The sequence below is a fragment of the Ahaetulla prasina genome, chromosome 1 (genome assembly GCF_028640845.1).
Source record: "Ahaetulla prasina isolate Xishuangbanna chromosome 1, ASM2864084v1, whole genome shotgun sequence".
NCBI classification, from domain to species: domain Eukaryota; kingdom Metazoa; phylum Chordata; class Lepidosauria; order Squamata; family Colubridae; genus Ahaetulla; species Ahaetulla prasina.
The window spans coordinates 257,905,313-257,930,264 of record NC_080539.1 but is presented as its reverse complement, the minus strand read 5'-3'; the positions used below and the strand labels follow the sequence as shown (position 1 = coordinate 257,930,264).

Below are 24,952 nucleotides of genomic sequence, written 5' to 3'. Positions count from 1 at the left end.
CAAAGTAAACACTGACTTTCCAATTTATTTATTCTAAACGAAGATAGTAAAGTGATATACAAAATATTTTTATGTGACTTACTGCAAGAATAGCAAGTTCTGTGAAATAGTTCTGAAGCAGGAATCCAAGTAGGTTTTTAGAAAAAAATATATAATATAAAATATTTCTAATTCCAATTTCTGGAAAATGACACCATGGTCTCTATATTAGTGTCAAGAATATAGGCATATATTCAGCAGGGCAAAATTTGCAATGGGCTCTCTTCATCACAAGAGATGGCTGTGGCACATTCTTTTTGTCAGAGAGATTAGAACATCAGTCTCAAAACGATAACTGGTTACTGAATATTTGTGATAGTCCTTCCAGACAGGTGGTTATAAAACATGGTGAAACAGTTGTTAGTTGGTTTTGAAGCTTTAAAAATAGGTAGCTTGAAACGTGAGCAACATGATACAAAAACAAGTTGAAAAACCAATGTGATTTCTGCACAGAGGACAAAGTCAGTAAACGTCCACAATCACAGGGGTTGTATAATCGGAATGTCTGATTCCAAAACTGATTACAGGAGCACAAGATACCTAGAGACAGGAAGATGAAAACAGGTAAGGTAAAATTGACATGTCTTCTGGTTATTGGTACATTTTCGTACTGTAAAATTAGTACATTTTAATAGCATTCATTTTCTTCAAATAAGAAAAATATAGTTTATAATAGCAAACATAGTAGAGGTAGACACCAAGGCCCATTTAGCAGATGGGGTCCCCAAGGGTTGTTGTTAGTTGCGAAGTCGTGTCCGACCTATCGCAACTAACCATGGACAACGTTCCTCCAGGCCTTCCTGTCCTCTACCATCCTCTGGAGTCCATTTAAGCTCATGCCTACTGCTTCAGTGACTCCATCCAGCCACCCTTCCCTCACTTTCAACTGCTGAGTACAGCCAAGAAAAGGACACACAGCCGCTACTTTCCTGCTGATACGGCAGCTGTAGGCTTGAGCCTCATGAGAGTCTCTTCTCGCCTTCAGCCACCTGTGTCCCTCAATTTCTTGCCCCAGAAGATACTTTCCTCCACTTAGCCAGGTAAAAGTATCCTTTTATGCCTAGGCTGTATCTCTTTGCTGCCATCTAGAGGTCTTCTGAAGTTTTGATAATGGAATCCCGGGAGGTATATTATAGTAAAGCAGACTACAGACTTTTTCAGGCTGCAGAAACTTTTAGTTGCCTTTTTTTAAAAAAAAAACTCAGAACCTCTGATTAAAAGGCACATATCTGATGATATACTATCTGAACAGAAACCAGAGCATTGTAATGATAGAAAATAAGCTGTATTTGAGTAAAGGGCTTTTTTCTTTATCCTTAGCCTCCCATGAAACCCCCTTAGGTCTCATGGAACCTTAGGTTCTCCATTTCAGATTCCATGGATATAATTTGAAAAGTAATGTCATGTGGGAGATGCCTATTTTTTCTCCCTGCATCCCTTCAAAAGCTAGTAGAAGAAGAGAGTTGAAGCTGTCGGAGCCTCCAGGGAGTCCAGTTCCAGCGCATGCGCTAGTCAAAGGCCAGTAGAAAAGAAGGGGAGATCAATCCTTGTAATGTCAGTTCTTCTATTCTTTGCTTCCTTCTTCCTTCAATACCATTTTTCCTCTATAACTTCTCTTCAGGCCTGGACTTAAGCTATCATGTCTGGATCATAAAACTCTAGGCTTTACAAAACCCTTCTATCATCTTATGGTCTAGATCAGGAGTCTCCAAACTTGGCAACTTTAAGCCTGGCAGACTTCAACTCCCAGAATTCCCTAGCCAGCTTTGCTGGCTGGGGAGTTCTGGGAGTTGAAGTCCGACAGGCTTAAAGTTGCCAAGGTTGGAGACCCCTGGTTTAAATCAGCATTTCTCAACTTGGGCAACTATAAGATAGCTGGATTTCAACACCTAATTCTAGGCATTGAAGTCCACCTATCTTGGAGTTGTCAAGGTTGAGAAACACTGGTCTATTTTTTGCAGCTTGGATAAGATGGCCCTTCTTTAGACAATCAGACTTGTTGACAGCATGGGACAAGGGGTGGGTGACCAGAGGAAGCTTTTCAGCGCTTTTCTTAGATTAGAGCTAAAAGCTACAGATTTATCTTAATTTGTGGGAAGAGCTTACATTACAGTTGGAACTCTGAATATCACAGTCAACTGTAGTTTAAGAAAGCGGGTGTTTCTTCTGGTGCAAGATAAAAATTAGGAAGAATGAATGCCCAGTTTCATTCCTAATGTAACAAGTTTCTGGAATATGAGAATGGATTATATGAATGTTGCAGGGTAAAGGAAACGATCATATTCTTAAAAACAAAGTCTGTAGGAAAACATTCTCCTTGCTCTTCTATTGTATAAGAATAAATACATCATTCTTCCCTCCATATGTAAATGTCATAACCTTATGAAAATTAAGTAACATTTTTTTCAGGTGGGTAGGCATTTTTCTTTTTCTTTTTTGGGAAAAAATATAATTTTCTCACCTTTCCCAGTTCATACTCTGCAGGTCCAGGCATTTTGTCAGTCTTCTGATCTTTGAGTCGGCCTGCCATGGTATATTTTGGTGCACTCTTTTTGTAGATCTCTACACTGGGCTTGTGATATGCTGCTGGACCTGGGGTCTAGAAAAGAAAAACCACACAGTGCCCCAAGATGAAAAGGAACTTAGATAGCTCATAAATCATCTTCTATAAAAACTGGGCAGCTCATTACAGATTTCAGGGATCATAGTTATGTGCATAGTCAGGAATTATTTTGTTCCTTCTACTTTTTATTAATTTAAATAATATTCTTATGTAGCCTTCTTTGATTGCATACAACTTCTCTAACAATCTGATAATATTGGGGAAAATTCCAGATAGCTGCAGACTATAGACAAAGAAGTCTTCTGTCAGCCTCCATGCACTCATAGTTATCCTGCTTAACAATCCACACATCTGAACGCAACTAGGACTGTCTGGATTTGCTGTGGCTAAGTGATGCAATCCATGAAATTGCTCTTTATGGCCACATCACTTAGCAAGTGCAATCTTGGTCCCAATTGCCACTATAACCTAAAGAGTAGCCGTAGAGTCTTTGTTCATTGCTAGGAGACAGGTTTTATGTTCTGTTAGGATAGGATGGAAGAGTGTGTGGGTACGAGAGAAAAACAGAGACCAGGGCAAAAAAGATGCTGACAACACTACTTTAAGGAGCTGGAGATAGATGCTCTGTGTGTGTACCCATCTGCCTCAAAGCATAACTGAAGGGCTAAATAGCCCAAGAAAATATTATTTTGGCCCAAATAAGAATTATTTGAAATTAAGTATCCTAGTCTTCTAGGTGACTCATGTTGGTATTGCCCATGTAAATGCACTGTCACTCACTTTTCAGCAATTCATGATCTATTGACTAACAGAATGACAGAGTTGGAAGGGACCTTGGAGGTCTTTTAGACCAACTACCTGCACAGACAGGAGACGCTCCAAATGGTTGTCCAATCTCTTCTTAAAAACTTCCAGTATTGGAGCATTTACAACTTCTGGAGGCAAGTTGTTCCACCAATTAATTGTTCTAAGGAAATTTCTCCTTAGTTCTAGGTTGCTTCTGTCCTTGATTAATTTCCTTCCATTGTTTCTTGTCCTGCCTTCAGAAGCTTTGGAGACTAGCTTGACTCCCTCTTCTTTGTGGCAATCCCTGAGATATTGGAACACTCCTATCATATCATCCCTAGTCCTTCTTTTCATTAAACTAGACACACCCAATTCCAGCAAACATTTTTATATATTTTAGCTTCCAGTCCCCTAATCATCTTTGTTGCTCTTTTATGCACTCTTTCTAGAGTCTCAACATCTTTTTTACATCAATTGGATGCAGTATTCCAAGTGTGGCCTTACCAAGGCATTATAAAGTAGTTGTTAACACTTGACTACCAGGGAACAGTGGAATGTAGATAGAGAACTAAAATTGTGCACTCTTTCTTCTCTATTTTCTATTCCTCTGCCTGTTCTTTGTTTATGATATTGCTAATCTCAGGTTGCTTCCTTCTGCCTTTCTTCCTAGACACCCAAGCACAGAGCACTTATTTGGTACTCTCCCTTGTAGGATGTAGGTACTAGGCTTTGCCTATCCCTACCATGTATTTCCTGTAAGTAAATCTTTTTTTCCCTTATAGTTATAAAATCTGTTTCACTACACATTGCTCAGGTCGGATTTCTGCTCTTTGGAATGCTTTACCTTTAACACCCCACCCTTGAGGCTCTGATACAAAAATAGAATCCCAAATCCCACACAGAATACATCCCACACAAGTAAACCAAGGAAACTGAAAAATGATTCTATAACATACAACTGTTGTGCTTTCCTCCAATTTCAGAGAAAGATTGTCTTTCTCCCCATTATAACCAGAGAAGCCACACTGATCCCCCTCAAGCAAACAAGTTTTTGTGAATAACTAATAGTCAGTTCCCGTGAGAGATTATGCTGGCCAAATATTCATGGGCATAGCCAAGATATATGGAGTAGAACAATACTGTATTCTGAATTCTTCAAGAAGGAAGTTGAGAGATAAAGTTCTTGCCTGCAGAGCTTAGCTATATGTGTTAATCATGAGTTATGACTTAGAGCATTGTACAAATTTAATCAGTTGTGGATTGTTCATCAAAAGACTCAAGCTATATATTACTCCCAGATGTCTTCAAGTGGATCCTCCCAAACATTTTCTTAAATGATTAAAATGCTGGGCAGCTGCAGTCCAGAATTCGGCTTAGAAATCTTACCATCCTCCCCACCATAGAAAAAGATAAGAAGATGCAGTGGAAAGTATCCTATAAGGAGTAGCAGATGGGGTAGCTAGTAGCAATCTAGCAAATCATGTCCATAGGTCAGCCATTTTGTAACTGGGCAAAACTTTCACCCAGCAGCTGCTTTTCCAAAAGTATCAGAATTCCAAATATGTTCACCGGTACAACCCCCCCCCCCATTTTCATATTAATGATTTAATGAATAAAGTACAAATAAAAATAGGATTGAGCCAGTTTGGTATAATGGTTATGGCACCAGGCTAGAAACCAAGAGACCATTAATTCCAGTCCCACTTGAGGCATAAAGCAACTTGGGTAACTTCGGGACAGTAACTTTTTCTCAGCCCTAGGAAACAGGCAAGCCAGTCAATGAAACTGCACAAGGACTTGTCTAAGCAGTAGCCAGGTGTCAAGATTGACTCAAAGGTATACATACACATGCCCACAGAAAAAAAATAAAAAAAGCTGTGAATTACACAAACCACCACCAATATGCATATAATTAAAGTACCAAATATTGAATATTAAAATAAATCTTGTATAGCTAGATCAGTTCAGATTATCTTTACTTTTGGCAGTATGGATACTATTTTCAGGCTGTATTTCAAGTTCTTGGGAGGAGAGGAAAAGCTATAATATCTGGGTGAAGGATGCAAACTACAGGCAGTTCTCCCCTTGCCCCATCTCCAGCTTGGAGAAAGGTTGTTTTAGGGTTTGCATTATGGATCCCTTTCCCATATATAAACTGAAATCAGTGATATCCTAAGGCAGGGGTGTCAAATTCACGTCATCACAGCTGCGTCACGTGATGTATCAGGACTTTTTTCCCCTTTGCTAAACCGGGCATGGGCATGGCCAGCACATGACACATCCGGCCCACGGGCCAGGAGTTTGATAGCCCTGTCTTAAAGCTTTCATTCTGCCTCAGTTTCAGGGGAAACACTGTGAAAAGAGTTGGACACATTAATCTTGGAAACTCCCTCACTGACCCAAGATCCTAGGATTTTTCTTCTTCTCTCAAGAAGCAAGGCTCTCTGGTATCTTGCCACCATACTGATGATCTTCATTGCATGACACCATTGCTGCTTTTTATCACTCCTCTATTAGTCATCTGGATGGAGCTTTGACTCCATCAAGATAGAGACAATGGGAAGAAATAAGTGCAACTCAGCAGTGTAACCATTATGTTGCCCAATTGTAAGTAACAGAAGACCACAAATGTCGGGTTTAAAAGCCAGATGTGTTTCCAGATTGTTCATTGTGGTAATGAAGTTACAAAGTTTGATACAACAAAATAAGAAATGAGTCCACAGATTACCTTGTGAAGGTCTTCATCAAAACGTCCAAGCTTATTCTTTCCTGTCATAGAATAGGAAGGGCTGCCTGAGGTAGCCACTGAGTGTGGTCCAAGGACCTCTGGAATCATATAATTGTTAGGACCTGGAAAAATGTGAATATTATCAAAATGAAGAGTGAGAATTCTGGCAATCCTGGAGAAAGAGATTGGTAATCATTTATTTTCAAAGTGCAATTTGGATTTGTCTAGACTAGGATTTGGAAATAACAGCTTTCCACTTTCTGGCACTTTCTTATATATGATTAACAAAATGAATGAATGAATGAATGAATGAATGAATGTTCCAGGAGTTCAGTTTCCAGAATTTTCAGTGAAGAAACTTTCTTGTGGCATTGCTGATTGGGAATTCTGAAAATTGATCCTACAAATTACCCAGACTATGGAAGGTTGTTCATGAGAATAGTTGAGTATTTTTCTTTGAATGTCAAACTACTGTAAGACATCAGAAATGATTTTTGAATACTTTCATATCCAAAGGCAATTTCTGAATTTTATTGTTTGAAGAGGTATTAAGGGCTCTTCCCCTGCTATGCCCATTTTTCTTGTTCTTGTTCTTGTTTAAATCAATTTCCCACCAAGTTATATTCTAGCTGCACAATTGGTCCAATAAATTGTGGATAGACATAGTGCAACAGAGATAGGCACAACTGAAGCTTACCTCAATGAGAAAAAAAATCTTTTGTAGTGGAAAGAATCACAATTCTATGATCTTTGGTTCAATTACACATAATCAAATTCAGTTGGGCTTTTCTCCAAGGAAACCTGCATGGAACTGAGCTGCATCCCAGTTTATTAGACGATATTGCTCTGAATTGTGAATTAACAGGATCTGGCTATGATTCCTTCAAACAATAGCAAAGTCAAACAACCAACAGAAGGTTACCTAGATTTTTGTTTCTGTTCCAGATGATACCAATAATTAAAAAGGATAAAAATTTGGAAGATTGGCAGATTGGGATTAACAAATTTATATGGCAGGGTAAAAAGGCGAGGGTTAAAATGAAAATAATACAGGACTCACGGGAAAGAGGTGGTTTAAGAATGCCTAACTTTAAACTATATTATGAAGCAGTAGCCCTTTCAGTAATAAGTGACTGGTTTAACTTAACAGAGGAAAGAATTTTGAATATAGAAGGTTATGACTTGTTATATGGATGGCATGCGTATTTATTTTATGAAAAAAAAGTGGATAGGGCTTTTAAGAATCATGTGTTGAGAAGTGCTCTTTATGGTCTGGAAAAATATTCCTATAAATTAGATTACAAGATTCCTATATGGGCGAGCCCTAGACATGCAATAGAGAATATAAATATAGAACAGAAACAGGAAATGATTACTTATAAAGAACTTTTGTATGCTGAAGGAGGTAGATTGCAATTAAAATCATTACAGGTATTAAATGAAGAAGGGAGGAATTATACTTGGTTTCAATATGGGCAAATAAGTGCTAGATGGAAAGAAGATCAAAAAATTGGTATAATGCAAAGGGAGGAAAATTTAATAAAGCAAATTAGAAATCAGACCCAGGAGCATATAAAGAGATTGTATAATGTGTTGCTTGAAATAGATTCGAAAAGGATTTGGTAAAGGATTGTATGATAAAATGGGCACAGAATATTCAGGAACCAATAATGTTGGAAACATGGGAGAAAATTTGGGTTAGAAATGTTAAGTTTACACAAGCACAGAATTAAAGGAAAATTTTTATAAGATGTTTTATAGATGGCACTTAGATCCCCAAAAATTATCATGTATGTATCCTAATATCCAAGCGAAATGTTGGAGGTGTGATTGTGATGACGCTACATATTTTCATATTTGGTGGACTTGCAAGAAAATTAAGGTCTTTTGGATAAGAATTTGGTGGATTATTCAAAATGTACTGAAGAAGAAGATAAAGTTCCTGCCACAATTTTTCCTTTTGGGAATTATAACGGATTGTACAGGGATTGAGACTAAATTGATTCTGAATTTAATAACAGCAGCAAGACTGTTGATTGGACAATACTGGAAGAAAGAAGAGATACCTACAATAGAAGAATGGATACTGAAAGTTATTAATTTGGCTGAGATGGCTAAAATCTCAGCGTTTTTAAAAGACAACACGCAGGAAAGATATTTAATTGAATGGAAAAAATGGATTGATTATCTACAAAACAGATATCAGATTAAGAAATATCAGATTGCCTTTGAATAATTAGAAAGTTATTTTATGTAATGGGGAGGGGGTTGGGAGATGAAAAGCTTTGGATGTGGTTATTTGGATTGGAAGGGAAAATTTTATTCTATGTTTGGTTTATGTATAACAATACCTTGTGATTGACCCGGGAAGCCGGGGGGGGGAGGGGGTTTTTTTGGGAGGGAGGGGGGAAAAAGGGGGAAAATGTTTTTGTTTTTTAAAACTCTTTCAATAAAGAATGTTACAGGGGAAAAAAAAAAAACCAACAGAAGGAATCGGACTTACCTGGTGTGCTATCCACCTTTCCTCCATGAGTTCGATATCCCATGGAATGCATGGGGGAAGCTTTATAGATAACCTTCTTTGCCTTATCAGGTGAGTAACAGGCTAGGAAAAACAGACAACATTGCTGAAAACTAGATTTAAACTTAATCTTCATTGTACCTTGTATGCCTTAAACAAGGACTGAGCAATTTTATTCAGGATGAGGTATTGTTCTTTCTTTTTGAGGTTAGATCAGAGACCACACTTTAAAAAAGTAGATAGGGTTGGCTCACAAAATTGAGGGGTGGGAATGGAGCAAAAAATAAAGATTAATTTGATTTAACTTCAAATTTCTGGAAAATAAAGTAAATAATTCAGATATGATTAATTATTGAGGGTCTCCCCCCCCCCTTAAAAATATAGTGGCCATTTTTGGAATGGCTTTGGGAATTGTGCTTAAGGCATTAAGAAATCCCAGAGCTGTAAGCCAAACTGGGATACTGAAAAATAAACCATTCTGGAAGAAGCAATGGTAAACCACTTCTGTATTGTTGCTAGGACATGAACCTCTTCTGTGGCCACCATGAGCCAAGTTAGTTACAGGATAAAATATAATCTTTGCACCATTTATTCTACTTGCAAAGAGGAACAGGGTTAGAATTTTAGAAGTAATACAAAGGAGAAAAAACAGTTAAAGTAATAAGCTAGAGAAAAAGGTATGTGTGTGTACATAAAAAAGTTATCTTATCTAGTCAACATGATTAATTTATCCACCTGAACATTCACATTTTGAACAAATAGGCTGTTCATGCCCATTCTTATAATCTAGGTATACTAGCTTGCTTATTTATTTGATTGATTGATTGATTGATTGATTGATTGATTGATTGATTGATTTGAGTACTGCCCACATCTGATCTAAAGGTGACTATTGTCTGAAGGTTGAAGTAAGTTCTTCAAGCACCAAGATCTATTTTTTAACAAAGCCTTCTTGTTAACTGAAAACAGTTCTGCATGATGAAACTGCGTAGGATAACATCAATTCTTTTCTTGTACAGGTGATGACAGGTTTTTGCTTCTATATAACCATACAGAATCTTTCAAAATCAGAGCTTTTAGAAGAGGCAATCCACTTGATTTACATACTTGGGATAGAAGTCTCTTACTCACCAGGACCAGGGGTAGTCTCCACTTTTGTTTCAGTTCGCCCACTTAATGAATAAGAGGGACCAGTCTTCTTCCCTCTATTAGTCACAGTACCCTGCACAAAGTAAGGACCAGGAACATTGTCCTTGCTAGATGGGGGCTTTGCACCATACATACTGTAGGCAGGCGCTTTCCTTTTGGTGGGAATGTGCGATACATAACCTGGGGGGAAAAAGAGTTGCATCATGTCAACTTTATAGTATTGTATATATTGTATTATAGTATTGTGACCCCCCTAAAATAAAATATCTTCCCTTTGCAAGGAGATCCCAAGCAGAGTCAGAGAAACCCTTAGACGAGGGATATGTTAGGCTATACTAGCAAAAAATGAGGAGTTTGATAACACCTTTTCTAACTAAGAAATTTTATTTAAAAACATAAGTCTTGTGAGCTTCATCAAATGCTTTATGTGCTGCAGTTCATGAAAGCTTATGCCTTTTAATAATAAATTTGTTAGAAAAGATATACCGGTAATCAGATTCCTGACTTAGTCATCAGAAATTTCGCATTAAGTTGTATCATCTTAGCATCTTCTCTTCAGATGACAACTAATACAACCTTTGTGATCCCTGTCTTCCGATATCCTATAATTCAATACAGAAATGAGAGGCAAACCTAGGATTCTGTTCTGAAAAACTAATTTTTTCCCAATTTAGCAACTGTCGGGATGTACTAACACTGCAACACCCAAAATTTCCTTCTGGCCAGGAATTGTGATTGAAATACATCTGTAGGGTGCAAAGCCAAGAAACCTAGTCTAGATATTAATAGAATAACACAGTTGGGAGCTTGGAGGTCTTCTAGTTCAACTTCCTGCTCAGGCAGGAAGCCTATACTATTTCAGATAAATGGTTGTCCAATCTCTTCTTAAAAACTTTCAGTGTTGGAGCACCCACAACTTCTGGAGGCAAGCCATTCCACTGATCAATTGTTCTGTCAGAAATTTCTTCTTAGTTCTAGGTAGCTTCTCTCTTTGATTAGTTTCCATCCATTGTGTCTGGTCCTGCCTTCAGGTGCTTTGACCCCCTCTTCTTTGTGGCAGATCCTTAGATATTGGAACACTCCTATCGTATCACCCCTAGTCCTTCTTTTCATTAAACTAGACACACCCAATTCCAGCAAACATTTTTATATATTTTAGCTTCCAGTCCCCTAATCATCTTTGTTGCTCTTTTCTGTACTCTTTCTAGAGTCTCAACATCTTTTTTACATCGAGGTGATCAAAACTGGATGCATTATTCCAAGTGTGGCCTTACCAAGACATTATTTTTGCTAACGCTTTTCCCAAATGATGTTCGAAAAGTTGTTTGATTTCTGGGTATAAACCAGCTGAAAATAAAAATGGCTTAATAAAGTAACTTCCCGATTTCAGCCTCACTTCAATTTTGGCTAGAATGAGGTCTTTGGTATTCCTTCTGGACCATGCTTTCCGTAGCCCTGAAGTGGTACAATCCTCTATTTTTTTTATCCTTCCCACCAATGCTGGGAAAGCAGGAGCAAACCTTTTCTCTTTGCATGAATGTTTCTTTGAGGACATGTAATTGCCATTGATGGACAACTTCCCATCAAGGGCTTCTATTGATGGTTTGGTTATAAAGCAGAAAAAAAAGAGACCTAAAGAGAAAACACCATTGTTTTACCATTCTTCATGTCACCTGGGCTAGAAGGGGAAACTGGCAAAACTCTTGTCAATTTATCTTATCTTTATTTAATAATCCCCAGTTCCAGGAGTGAAATCCAGCAGGTTCTGACAGGTTCTGGAGAACCAGTAGCAGAAATTGTGAGTAGTTCAGAGAACCGGCAAATACCACCTCTGGTTGGCCCCAGAGTGAGATGGGAATGGAGATTTTGCACCCTGCCATGCCCACAGAACTGGTAGTAAAAAAATTTGGATTTCACCACCGCCCCGTGCTTTTACTGTTCCATTGGTGAACATAATAGGAAAAAAAGATTCTTGAGTTTCATAGTCCAGTAACGAGATAAATGGGGATATTGGATTCATCTGTGAAGAGCAGTTCAGAAATGGGGAGGCAGCTAAGCAGCACAGAGGAAGACGATTGCGGAAAGCAAGTGACCTATAGCACCTCATGGCCAATTAGAATGCAATATGAAATGAAGCACAACAGATAAACAGGGCAGCATGGACAGTACTGATACAAGTTAAAAAATGTCGATGTGCCCCACAAGATGGCTGAGGTTATCTTCCTGATGGCTAAGGTTAGGAGGGCAGGGAAAGGATGGCCTCATCTATGGTTGCCCTTGAGAAACAGTAGTCTGGATTTATGCTGGCACAACTTGGATGTGCAGATCTACCCTCAACAGCATCACCAATCTGGAACCAAGATTAAGTGCTTCCAATTCAAAAGTTTTTCTTTTGCCAAATATTTTGTGTTGACTGAGGATTCTCGGTGTTGCAATCTCATCACTTTTGGTCGATATTAAGTGGAGGTGGCTGATTTCGATTTTAAGAGTTATGATGTTCCTGACATAATGTCAAGACCTGGAGTTTCAGAGGATGATTTTTCAGGAGATCTCCAAACCCTGGAATTAAATTCTACTTGAATCAGGGGGGAAAACACCAAAATCAGTATTACAGTTTTAAAAAGCCATAAAAATAACAAGTATAAAACATTAAATAAAATATCACCATCAAGCAATAGCATAGTGACACATCAAGCACTAACTGGTAGGGATCACACTGTTGAAATGTGCAGAAAATCATTACAGAAAATTATTTCCAAAAGAGAATGCACGTGGGTATGTTGTGATGTTTTTTCATGTTGAATTCTTTTTTTAAAAAATCTACTAGTTTACTTTAAAAGTTCTATAATTGTTATTATTGGATGCTTCACATTGCTATCCAAGACATTTTGGGGTGGGGGTTTGCTATAAATGGCAATGATAAATAAATATATAACAAAACACTGACTATATTTTAAAGTCCTGACTGATTTTTACTTCTATTTATTTACCTGTTGCTCCTTGTATGGAGTACTTGGGGCCAGGACTGGTATACTGGGCCATGATTGGGCCTCTTGGACGATGAGGCCTCCATGTTCCTATCCAACCTCCTTGGCTCATGGTGGATATTTATTCCAAAACCTGAGAAATGAAGAAATGAACAAAGCACAAACATTTTAAAACACAACCTGGATATTTCCTTTTATATTTCATACAGCTTTGCTACATTTTCTCTGCTTTATTGGCATTCAAGCGCTTATTTGGTCTTTATTCCCTACTTTAAGGTAGTCCTTGACTTCCCACAATTTGTTTAGTGGCTATTTAAAGTTACAACAGCACTGAAAAATGTGACTTATGTGACTTCTGACCCTTTTTCACACTGATCATTGTGGCATCCCCATGATGAAGTGATCAAAATTCAGACAGTTGGCAATTGGCATATACTTATGATAGTTGCAGTGCCACAGGGTCACATGATCACTTTTTGCGACCTTCTGACAAGCAAAATCAATGGGGAAGCCAGATTCAGTTAACAATCATGTTATTAGCTTAACATCTGGTCATACGTTGAGGACTACCGGTACTCCCTTTCTTCTTCTGTTTTCACCTCTTTCATCTACACATAGTGTAAAAATATCACCAGGCCTCCCCTAAAAGCAGAGAAGGCATAGGAAGCAGCAATTATATTGGAAAGAGTCATGGTAGACTTTTGGGAAAAGTATTTTGAGTAAGTGAGTGATTGTATATCATCAAGTCACTGTTGACCTTTAGCAATTCCATATTGTGGATAGATTTCTCCATTACAATCTGTCACCAAAATGATTTTTCAAGTCTTCCAATAGTGGGCAAACATAAATTTGCCACAAAATGCTGACTCCTAAACACTTTCTCCTGAAGAATGTATATTGATTTTTTTCTGGATTGAACTCACCTATACAAGTATTTAAGATTACACACCTAATATATTTTTTCAGAATGTTGTTTGGTGATATTTCATAGGACTGGCAGACATTGTAATAGGAATGATGTGTTCAGGTCTGTGGTAGCCAGAAATCAGGAGTCCAATAGCATCTTTTCAGACTAACATATTTTATTAAAAAGCATAAGTTTTCATGAAGTACCCCTCACTTCATCAGATGGATGTCTGTTTGCTAAGACTTTCTGGATTAGCTTGACATCTTTTGAAGTACAGAGTCTCTCAACTCAAACATCAAAAGGTTCAGGCTATTATAGAATATTTTAACAAACTCAACAGATTTCTAACCTATTTCAATTGTTAAATTGGCAAACAATTTTACAAGGACAGATCAGTTTGGTCCTAAATATGAATTGGGCATAATAAATTAAAACTAGTAATACATTTGTTACAAAGAATATAATTAAGAGCCTCAGCACTGAGGTGCATGATCAAACTAAGTAAATGGATCATAAGCTGGCTCCTAACAAAAGGCCTTTAACCTAGAAATATGATAGGCAAGATAATAACTTTGTCATTTTTTTTACTGTGAGCATACTAGCTCACATTAAAAATGAAATTCTGTTGCCTGCTCTCAAGAGAAAGTATATATCTACCCAAACACATACATAATATACATATACACATCCTACATACATATATACATAAATAGGTTGACAAAATTATACAAGACTTGCTTCCAAATAAAGGATCTGAATGTTAACAATTAAAAGATGTGTGCAGCTTTTCTTAAGCCGATCAATTGGCTGCATTGATTTATCAGTTTAAGGGGCACAGAGAGAGGTGTAATTACAGAAGATAACCAAAGATCAAGAGGACAATGCAAAGAAGAGTTTGAGCTGCCCTTCTTTTATTAGAAAGAAAAGGGAGCTTAAACCTAAACTTAATTAAGGGATTAAAAAAAGAAGCCTGATATGTGATTAATCAGAAGACATTATTAAAGCTATTTTGAAATCTGCCTCCCTATGTTCATATGGTAATTTATTTGGTCCATTATTTAAATTGATGTATTCTGCAGTTCCTTCTAACCCATATCAAGCTTCCAGTTGGCATTCATTTCTAAGGACTCATAGAAACTAATTACACCATAAAAAGGAATGGGAGAGAAATGAGGAATATAAAGATTTTCTTAAACAACTGAACGCTAATTCACCTTTCGCCTTGGGATATTGGACGTATATGAGTAACCTTCTTGTCTTATCTTTCCTTACTTCTGTTCAACAGGCTATGGATGGGTCAGAGAGAAGATGGAATGCTGGCCAGTCAGGACCCATCTCTATTTGCAAGGATTTGCCCTCCCCTCCATGAGGACATAAGAAGAATCTTCATGAAAGTGTCATAGAAACAAACAATTGCCTTTCATAGTATACTTAGTGTTCTAGAACCCAAAGAACAAATAGGAAAGTCTGGACTGTGTGTCAGGAATTAGGGTCAATCTATATAGGTGAGAGATCCATGATTAGGTCTCCTAATGTAGTTTTCTATATTATAAAAGAACGGCTTGGGTGGTCAGTGCTGCATTGGAAGAGAGGCACTGATCTTCCCCCCCCCACACACACACACCCCTATATTTTCTTAGGCAAATTTCTTCCAATACTATTTGCCTTGGAGGTGAAAATCTGTTAGACCAACACATTCTGAAAATACATGGCAATAATTCACACTAATAAATAAAATTGCTTGGAGTCTAAGTATATTGTTTTTCATCTAGATTATTTCTGTGTTTCCTTATCATTTCTTTCTCTGTCTCCTAGAGAAAATCCATTAAGAAAGGAAAGTTGCGTAATGTCTTTTGACAGCTAAAGCTACAACTTTTTCATTTGGTATCACTTCTGAATAAGTACATTTGCCCATTTGATTTTTTAAAAAAAAAACAACATGACTACATATTGAGGAAAGGATGGTGGGAAGAAATTGATAAATTCATACAAACTACTTTGAAGCTCAGAGGGCTAGGTTCACAAAATTTATAGCATTTATATCAGTATGATGGCCTGCAATTCCAGACTTAAAAAAGGATGGACTCCGTACTTCTTTGGATATCTAAAATGCTATTTTAGATGAAGTCACAGTCACTTCTTTTAATTTCTGCCAAAAGATGACTATAGGATTTAGGGAATAGCTTCCCTATGGAATAAATAAGACATACAACATTCTCCTTCTGAATAATCATCATGTTTATTTCAGTTAAAGCTGATATTCTTTATCTAGAGATTTTCAGAAGCCTAGAGGAAAACAGTCATCATAAAACTGTATTTAATATGCAGGTAATATTATGTTTAATCTCTTAGATTCATGGGGTTCCCATATGGATTATAGTCTAATAGTTTTGGGAATGTGGTGATCATTAGTCAAGTATAACACAGAACAAAGCAGTGGTGAAATTCAATTCTTTTTACTACTGGTTCTGTGGGCATGGCTTGGTAGGCATGGCTGGGGAAGGATACTGGAAAATCTCCATTTCCACTCCACTCCAGGGGAAGGATACTGCAAAATCCCCATTCCCCCCCCCCCACTCCTGGGGGAAGGATATTGCAAAATCTCCATTCCCACCCCACTCTGGGGCCAGCCAGAGATGGTATTTGGCGGTTCTCCAAACCACTCAAAATTTCTCCTACCAGTTCTCCAGAACCTGTCAGAACCTGCTGGATTTCATCCCTGGAACAAAGCACCATGTAAGCAATACTTTCCATACAAAATTACATATACTGAAACAGATAATGTTATCCCGTAAGATGATCTTCCCCCAAAAGCAAATAAAATATTAATAAATTTATGTTTCTCACAAAAATGAAACTCACTTGCATTTTTATTTATTGTATGAATGGAAATGTACATTTTGATCAAAACAGAAGAATTCTCTTTTCTTAACCCAGACTAGGGTTACCAAAATTGTAACAATGCAAACCTGTATCTTATTAAATAAATGCAAGAAAAAGATACACATATTTTGTATATCTTCAATTGTGTCTAATCTACTGAATCTGATGCATACATATAAGTATCTAAAGACACAGTCTCACACTTTCTACTGCCGCCTGTCGTGTAAAATAATCTTAGGTTACTCTTGCATTCCTACCACTGTTCCCTCTAAGCTGCGCGCGTGCGCAAATGCGCACTGCTAACACGGTCTCCGCGCACAGAAAATCTGTGCTGCGCAGCTAATCAATGCCTGTCAAATTATGTTGATTAGCTGCCCAGCACAGATTCGGCTAGCTAAAACTTTTAGCTAGCCGAATCTAGCTAAAAGTTTTAGCTAGCTGAATCTGTGCTGCGCAGCTAATCAACGTAATTTGACAGGTGTTGATTAGCTGCCCAGCACAGATTCGGCTAGCTAAAACTTTTAGCTAGCCGAATCTAGCTAAAAGTTTTAGCTAGCTGAATCTGTTTGATTCTTTTAATAAATCATGTGACTTGAATGGATGGATTTAATAAATGAATAATAATAAATAATAATAATAATAATTAATAAATAAAATAAATGAATGGATTTAATAAATCATGTGACTTGAATGGATGCGATGCTGGCATGACCCGCACGTCTGATGTTGCTCACAGTGGTCCAAGGGACCGCTCAGGGAGTTAGTGTGCTTGCTCAGACTCGTGAAAAATTAGAGGGAACATTGATTCCTACACATAGCTATTGGGAGAAACCAAGTCTGCATATTTCCTAATACTTTGTCTTAGGCAACAGAGAAGAAAGGGAACTTACATATCCTAGTTACCACAATTGACCACAATTGTGACCACAATTGAGCCCAACATTTCTGTTGCTAAATGAGACATTTGTTAAGTTTTGCCTCATTTTCCAACCTTTCCTGCCACCATTGTTAAGTGAATTACTGCAGTTGTTAAGTTGGTAAACGCAGTTGTTAAATGAATCTGGCTTCCTCGCTGACTTTGTTTGTCAGAATACTGCAAAAGGTGCTCCCATGACCACAGGGCACTGCAACCATCATAAATATGAGTTAGTTGCCAATCATCTGAGTTTTGATCACGTGACCACAGGGATGCTGCAATGGTTGTGTGAAAAACCTTGTTTCAGTGCCATTGTAACTTTGAACGGTCACTAAATGAACTGCTGTAAATTGTATTTGCTCACCCAGGTTGGATTAAAACTGAGAGAACTTTATTCTTTTTTTTTTTTTTTTTAAGTTTTATTCTTACAATCATATCAAATAGTTCATCCAATGTACAGTTATATACAATTAGTCGGGCTTGCCCAGTCACCACCCCCCTTTTTAACACTCTTCCCTCTTCTACCTTCTTCTACTTTCCAGACCTTCCTCTCCTTCTCTTATCTACATCCTCTCCTCCCTCCACCCTACACCTTCCTTCTCCCTCTTCTACCCCTCTTCCTTCCTCTTCTCCTCTTTCCTACCTCCTACTCTCTCCTCTTTTCTCCCTCCCCACCGTTCTAAAATGGTAACTGGGCAGACCCGACCCTGCATTAATTATATTTATACATCTTCAATAAACCCTATACATTAACCATCACTCCATCTCTACCAAACCCCCCCCAATTCCCCTCCCCCTTACCCCCCACCCCCCACCCCGACTTCCCAGAACAAAATGCAGGGTATCAAAACTAACAATCATAATCTAAAATAATTCCTAAATTATAATCTCTAGTCACACCACACTTAGTCACACTCTCAATTCCCCTCTCCTTCAAAAATATATCTAATACAAAATATTTCCTAAATTTACTCAAAGAACTTTATTCTTTTCCATGTTGACTTCAATATCAAAAAAATAATGAAAGTTTTAACTTTACGATGGTTTGGAGAAAGGTATTCATGGAAACATAATTGCCTGAAGTATGATTTACCAACCCATTTGACCCACAGAGTGTTGGATGGAGAAATGTCCAGATCTTTAATAGATTTAATTTAATTTAATTGTCTGTCTAACAGACAACAAGTGGTCAAAATTGGCAATGCTCTATCAAATCCTGTTCCTGTCAAGAGTGGCGTTCCCCAAGGCAGCATTCTTGGACCAACACTCTTCATACTATACATAAATGTTTTTTATGACCATATCTCAAATAATTGTGTTCCCTTTGCTGACGATGTCAAACTATTTAACACCACCAATAATACAGCTACCCTTCAAAAAGACCTTGACTTTGTATCGGAATGGTCTAAAATCCTAAGGTACAACACTTAATGACAGTCATAGGGTACAAATAAACAATCAGGAAACATGGCATTAAATATTCAATATATTATGGTTAGTAATAATTTCTAAGTACTAAACTAAACTGGACCTAGCCTTATGTATACCTAAAATTGATTAATAATGCATATAGCTTTAAGTATTATTGATGTCTTTATTTCCTTAAAAAAGGCACATGGAAGGATCAGCCTAGACTGCTTCTTTCTAAATTAATGAACCAAGTCTGATTTTGTACTAACTCTACTGACTGTCTATCTATACTGTAGCATAGCAGTGTGTCACATTATGGGTGGAGCAACCCTTTCTTTTTCCTTTCTATATATAGAGATAGATACCTTACTTGCAGTATAGCACATCCTGATTTTCTTCCTCTACTATGAAGCTGTCACTGGTCCTTCTGCTCCTCACCCTGGAATGTAGCTGTTACTCTGGTAAGCATTATTAAAATCACTGGCTCACTACACTGAAAAACCAAATGTAAAATAATTCAATATATCACCTTCATTGATAAATGAGATACAATAGAAACTCCAGAAGTGGCCTTCTAAACCAGGACATTTCAAACTAATGCTCAAGGCAGGCAACATCTCTTCTGAGGTATCTGTTCCTCTCACTAGAGGTAAGATGAAAAAAAGGCAACCATAATTGCAGCTGATGGTTTTATGGTTTCAGGATTCTGCGTTTATGTAAACAAGTGGATCTATCATAGTCGGGTTCAGCTTTACTGTTCAGCTTTACTGTTCAGCTTGTGCTGTTGAAGAAAATGTATAAACTGTCCCGCAGAAATATCAACCAAAATAATAAGAGTCAGCTGTTTATAAGCTGCTAAAGGTTTGGAGAATGAGATTCACTATGCAATGCATGCTCGTTATTTCCTATGATTTGGAAGAATAATTGGGTTCCCAAGAATCATACAAAGACGTATATTTGGAGAGAAAAAAAGATGGTAGGATAAATGTAAATAGTCCTCCTGTCAATATTCTGGAGTTTTGAGTTACCTTCTGTCTTGAGGGGGATGTGGTAATTAAAAAACGTGGGTGGGAGAGTGAGAAGCGGCCTTCCTGGAATGCTAGGCTTTTATGCTGGCTTGTGTTATTTATTGTATAAAATCCAGTGGTGGGTTGCTACTGGTTTGCCCTGGATCGGGCGAACTGGTAGCGGTGGCAGTGGGAGGCTCTGCCCACCTCCCTGGATGCTTCTGCGCATGCACGCAAGGACGCCCACAAGCAAGCCAGTAGCAACGTGTTTTGAAACCCACTACTGGTAAAATCCATAGTCTTCAAAGTAGGGGTTTTAAATACATGACTATATAAAATGAAAGCGGATTCTACATAGGCCAGAAAATAGTCCAGAAGGTTCTAGAAGGAAATATAGGTAGCTCAGGGTTGAACTATGGAGTCCTTGGTGCTCGCTCTGCTTTATTGTTTGCAATTATTCATTGACCAACTATGTAATATCATCCGTGCACTATGTTTTAAAGAAATCAGAACTAGAATTGGAATAACAGAGTTGGAAGGGACCTTGGAAGTCTTCTAGTCCAACCCTCTGCTCAGGCAGGAAACCCTATACAATTTCAGACAAATGGTTGTCCAATCTTTTCTTAAAAACCTCCAGTGTTGGAGCATTCACAACTTCTGGAGGCAAGTTGTTCCACTAATTAATTGTTCTAACTGTCAGGAAATTTCTCCTTAGTTCTAGGTTGCTTTTCTCCTTGATTACTTTCCATCCATTGCTTCTTGTCCTGCCTTCAGGTGCTTTGGAGAATAGCTTGACTCCCTCTTCTTTGTGGCAGCCCCTGAGATATTGGAACACTGCTATCGTGCAAGTCCTTGTCATTAAACTAGACATACCCAGTGGTGAGACTCAAATAATTTAACAACCGGTTCTCTGCCCTAATGATTTCTTCCAACAGCCAGTTCACCAAACTGCTCAGAGAGTTAACAACCGGTTCTCCCGAAGTGGTGGGAACTGGCTGAATCCCACCACTGGACATACCCAATTCCAGCAACCATTCTTTATGTTTTAGTCTCCAGTCCTCTCATCATCTTTGTTGCTCTTTTCTGCACTCTTTCTAGAATCTCAACATAATGTAGTTAATAAAATGTCTACATGCAAATAACCAAGCTCAGAGAGCACCAAGGTCTCCAATCAGAAATTTTAATTAATATTATAAATAAGTCTACCAATATTCCATACAGAAAACATAATTTCTGAAAGTTCCTTCTTCATATTCACTTTGCAGTAAAGGTACCATTTTGCATTCTCATGTCAACTGAAGGTTTGCAAATGTAGCTAATAGCACGCACTCTGATATCAACAAGAGGAAGACAAACTCTTCCATTTTTTTGAGTAATTTCATTTGTTCATCGTTCATGACAGCTTCTATCTAATCTGATCAATTCTAAGCAATTTATGACAATGATAAAATCAACAATTGAATAATAACCAAACTTTAATACTACCTTCCAAATTGCATTACCTTTGAGAACAGTAATTCCAAGAAAAAAACACACCTTTTTAAAAAAAAAAAAATGCCTATTTCTTCTAATCTCCTTTTCATTTTCTTTTCTCTCTTAGTTTATAACCTGTGCAGCTCAGTTGAAAAGTTCTTATTTTTACTGCATGAAGGATCACAGGCTGATCTGCTTCAAGAGCTGCAGCTTTATAATCCAACATATTTGGAAACAAAGACTCTAAAGAAGATAAAAGAGTTTGCTGATGCTTATTCACTGCAGGAAAAAGCAGCTCTACGTGAACTGCTGGTAATTGCACTTTTTTTGAACTAGACCCTCTACAAAGATGCAGAATTTCTATACCTTTTTTCCTAAGCAAAGTAATATTAATTAATTGAATTATATATGAAATTTATCCAGCACCATAAAATTATCCATTGTATTTTCTTTTTTTACCTCCAACTCCTTTTCCATCTTCTCTGGAAGTAACAATGTTGTGTCAGATACCTCAAAGCTTTCATTAGATATATAATTACATAGTTAAGATGTTGTTGTTGTGTGTGACCCATTGCGACCCCATGAACAACGTTCCTCCAGTCCTCTACCATTCCTGTCCTCTACCATTCCTGGAGTCCATTTAATCTCACTCTGACTGTTTCAGTGACTCCATCCAGCCACCCCATTCTGTCGTCCCCTTCTTCTTTTGCCCCTCAATCATTCCCAGCATTAGGCTCTCCTCCAGTGAGTCCTTCATTAGGTGGCCAAAGTATTTGAGTTTCATCTTCAGGACCTGGCCTTCTAAAGAGCAGGCAGGGTTGATCTCCTCTAGATCGCCTTGCAGTCCAAGGGACTCTCAGGAGTTTTCTCCAGCACCATAGATGTTGTTGCACTGCGCTAATTATAGCATATGCTCAGTTTCCTTGGCAGTGCTACAGAAGTGACTGGCTATCGTTGCATTTTAGAATTTATCAATCTAGCCAATGCCTTTGGAATTCCCCAGTAGTTTCCCCCATCCAAATACTAACCAAGACTGACACTGCTTAAATTCTGAGATCAGGCTAGGTAAATCAAGTCAACAGGTTTATTTTGGAGTAGACAAATGTAGATTTTATGATTTACATACAAATCATTTGCTTAGTTACTTATGTACTTGCTATACTTGTATGTCATCTATTCCTAAAGGCTCTAGGGCAGGCAATGAACAATAAAAAAAAAACCTAACCCTCTCACCCCGCACCCCCCCCCCAATATTTATTTAAGGCATAAGCCCTATAGAACCTAGTCATATTTGCTTCCAAATATGGGATTACAGTCAATTTCCTGTTTCTTTTCCCTTCAATATCCTGCATAATCTTCCTTTTATTACAGGAAGCAGTGCTGGCTTCATGCTGAACCTTTTGCAGAATTCTGGCTTTTGCAACAAGCTCATGCAAGATGCTGACTACGAACATCAGGAGTTGAAAAATAATCCATTTTAGAAATGTGAATCAGAAATTATTCAATTCGTTTATGGAATCTCTGTGTGTGCTGCTATTGCTTCACACTGACTGGGCTTGAATACTTCCTGATTTATTAAATTGATTGCCTAGTATTTCTGCATTTTTGTTTCATTTACCAATGAGTGACAAATGCTTGCCATTGGTACACTTAATTCTGAAATTGCTCTTGTGGATTGAAGGAACACGATCACTAATGGACTCAGCATTTTCTCCATCATGGACTGAGCATCTGCACTGCTGCACCAGACAGCATGCATATAGACCTGGCTCAAGGCTTTGGACCAACTACTCCAACATCCCCCCACATCTTTCTCCAATAGAAAACTGGAAAGTTATACCCAGCCCAGGACATAATAGGATGGAATCTCAAGGAGTTGTTTAAGTGAGGTATTGCTATTGGGGATCCCCCAAAGTTTGTGTATCTCAAATCTACTGGCTTGGGGCAAGGTACATAAGACTTGGCTTTTCATTGCAATTTTGCTAATCCCTAGGTAAGGTTAATACATCCGATTTAGGGTTTCTTCTTCAGCTCAATTCTTTTCACGTTTGGGTTTTATCATTTTTAATGACATTTAAACCATCCTATGTAGAATGGGCAGTTTTAAAAATCTTTAATTTAAAGTTTAAATTAAACAGTTTAAATATCCTTAAATGTTTAATTTAAAGTTTAAAAACCATGAAACAAGACATAACAGCCTAGACTAAAAGAGCAACCCCCACAAAAAATACCCTCACAATAGGGTCCCTGCAAACATATTATTCCCCAGCCTTTCCCTCCCTACAAATACTTCAACCTGCTTTGGGATGATTTTGCTGCTGCCAATTATCACCACAGTTGCTGTTAAAACTGCATCAATGCCATACATAAGGGGGTTCACTTTAACTCTGGATCAGATAAACCTGAAGTTAGGTGGCCTTAATTGGGGGTGGGGATGAGAGGAAGGCTGTGCCATGAGGAAGTATCCTTCATATCAAAGAGATTTCAACACCAAGGTTAGGGAACTGCATGGATGGGTTTTAAATCTCCATCCAATTCAATTCACCAGTCATCCCCGTTAGTGGACTCTTCTGTTGGAGTCCTATATGGTTGACGGGTTCCTAATAAAACCAGCTGTCTCTTTAGCCAGAATCTCAGAAGGCAATTCCTCAAAGATGAGGGGTAAATTTCACCTCATCTTTGAGTATATGCACTCTAAGAATGATGGAACTTGTCAACCCTGATGACTCAGCCACAGATTCGGTTGGATTTTATAAACAGAATGGAAGCAATGAATTTAGTTCCAATTTCTTGGACCAACCTTTACTGTGGACTAGAAAGCTATATAAAGCATAGCCCAAGAAGTGTCTAAGACAGTAAGCAAAATAAAAAATATATAATGAAATTTTAAATTGCTAGTGTGGGATTATTATTTTTTTTAAACTATTTTTAGTTTCTTAACATATTTCTCCTGGGTATTAAAAAATGGAACGAAATACATAAATCCAATTTTACACCCACAAGTTCCTACTATGTATAAACATGAGATATGACCATATATTCTCTATACAATAAAAAGGCTGATAAGTATATTTATTTCTAAAAACAAATTGCCTGCCATTTAGTGATATGTCATAACACTGCAAAATATTGCTCTACTGGCTGGTATTTTCTTCCTCAAAATTGTCAAATGGTGTTTTTGCAGAAGCATTCTAAATCTAAATGGCAGAATTCATGCATTGTGTTAGCCCATAATTGTATGCTATAAAAATGTAACTTGTTGCATGAAACACGTTTTTTATTTGTAACTCTGGTTTGTGCCTTAAAATGAGGGTCGAAGAGGGGCAACTTTGCTGAGGCAAATATACTATGGGACAAAGTAATCAAAAGACTGATGCAATTTATTAGGAAACTAGAAATTAATAGCAGCCAATCCTATGCACAGCTATACTGAAAACTAAGCCCCTTTATCAGCAGTTGCATTTTCTATCACACCAGTCTCCTAAAATTGAGGCTTGCCTGGGGAGGGGAACTGGACTACGAGTGGTGGACCAGTTGAGCTGCACATGCATACGTGATGGTCTCTCGCTCACATGGCCTGGTT

General features: G+C 37.8%; 1 protein-coding gene across 1 annotated transcript; it reads right to left on the bottom strand.

Annotated features, from left to right (window-relative positions):
- Positions 1–129: 129 nt before the first annotated feature.
- CIMAP1A (ciliary microtubule associated protein 1A) lies at positions 130–12,937 on the bottom strand. The gene is made up of 6 exons (XM_058182277.1): positions 12,777–12,937; positions 9,769–9,966; positions 8,620–8,721; positions 6,117–6,238; positions 2,501–2,638; positions 130–579 (listed from the first exon to the last, which is right to left on the bottom strand). Exons 1-6 carry the CDS (start codon positions 12,883–12,885, stop codon positions 502–504), a joined length of 747 nt encoding a protein of 248 aa, XP_058038260.1. The 5' UTR covers positions 12,886–12,937; the 3' UTR covers positions 130–501.
- Between the last annotated feature and the right edge of the window lie 12,015 nt (positions 12,938–24,952).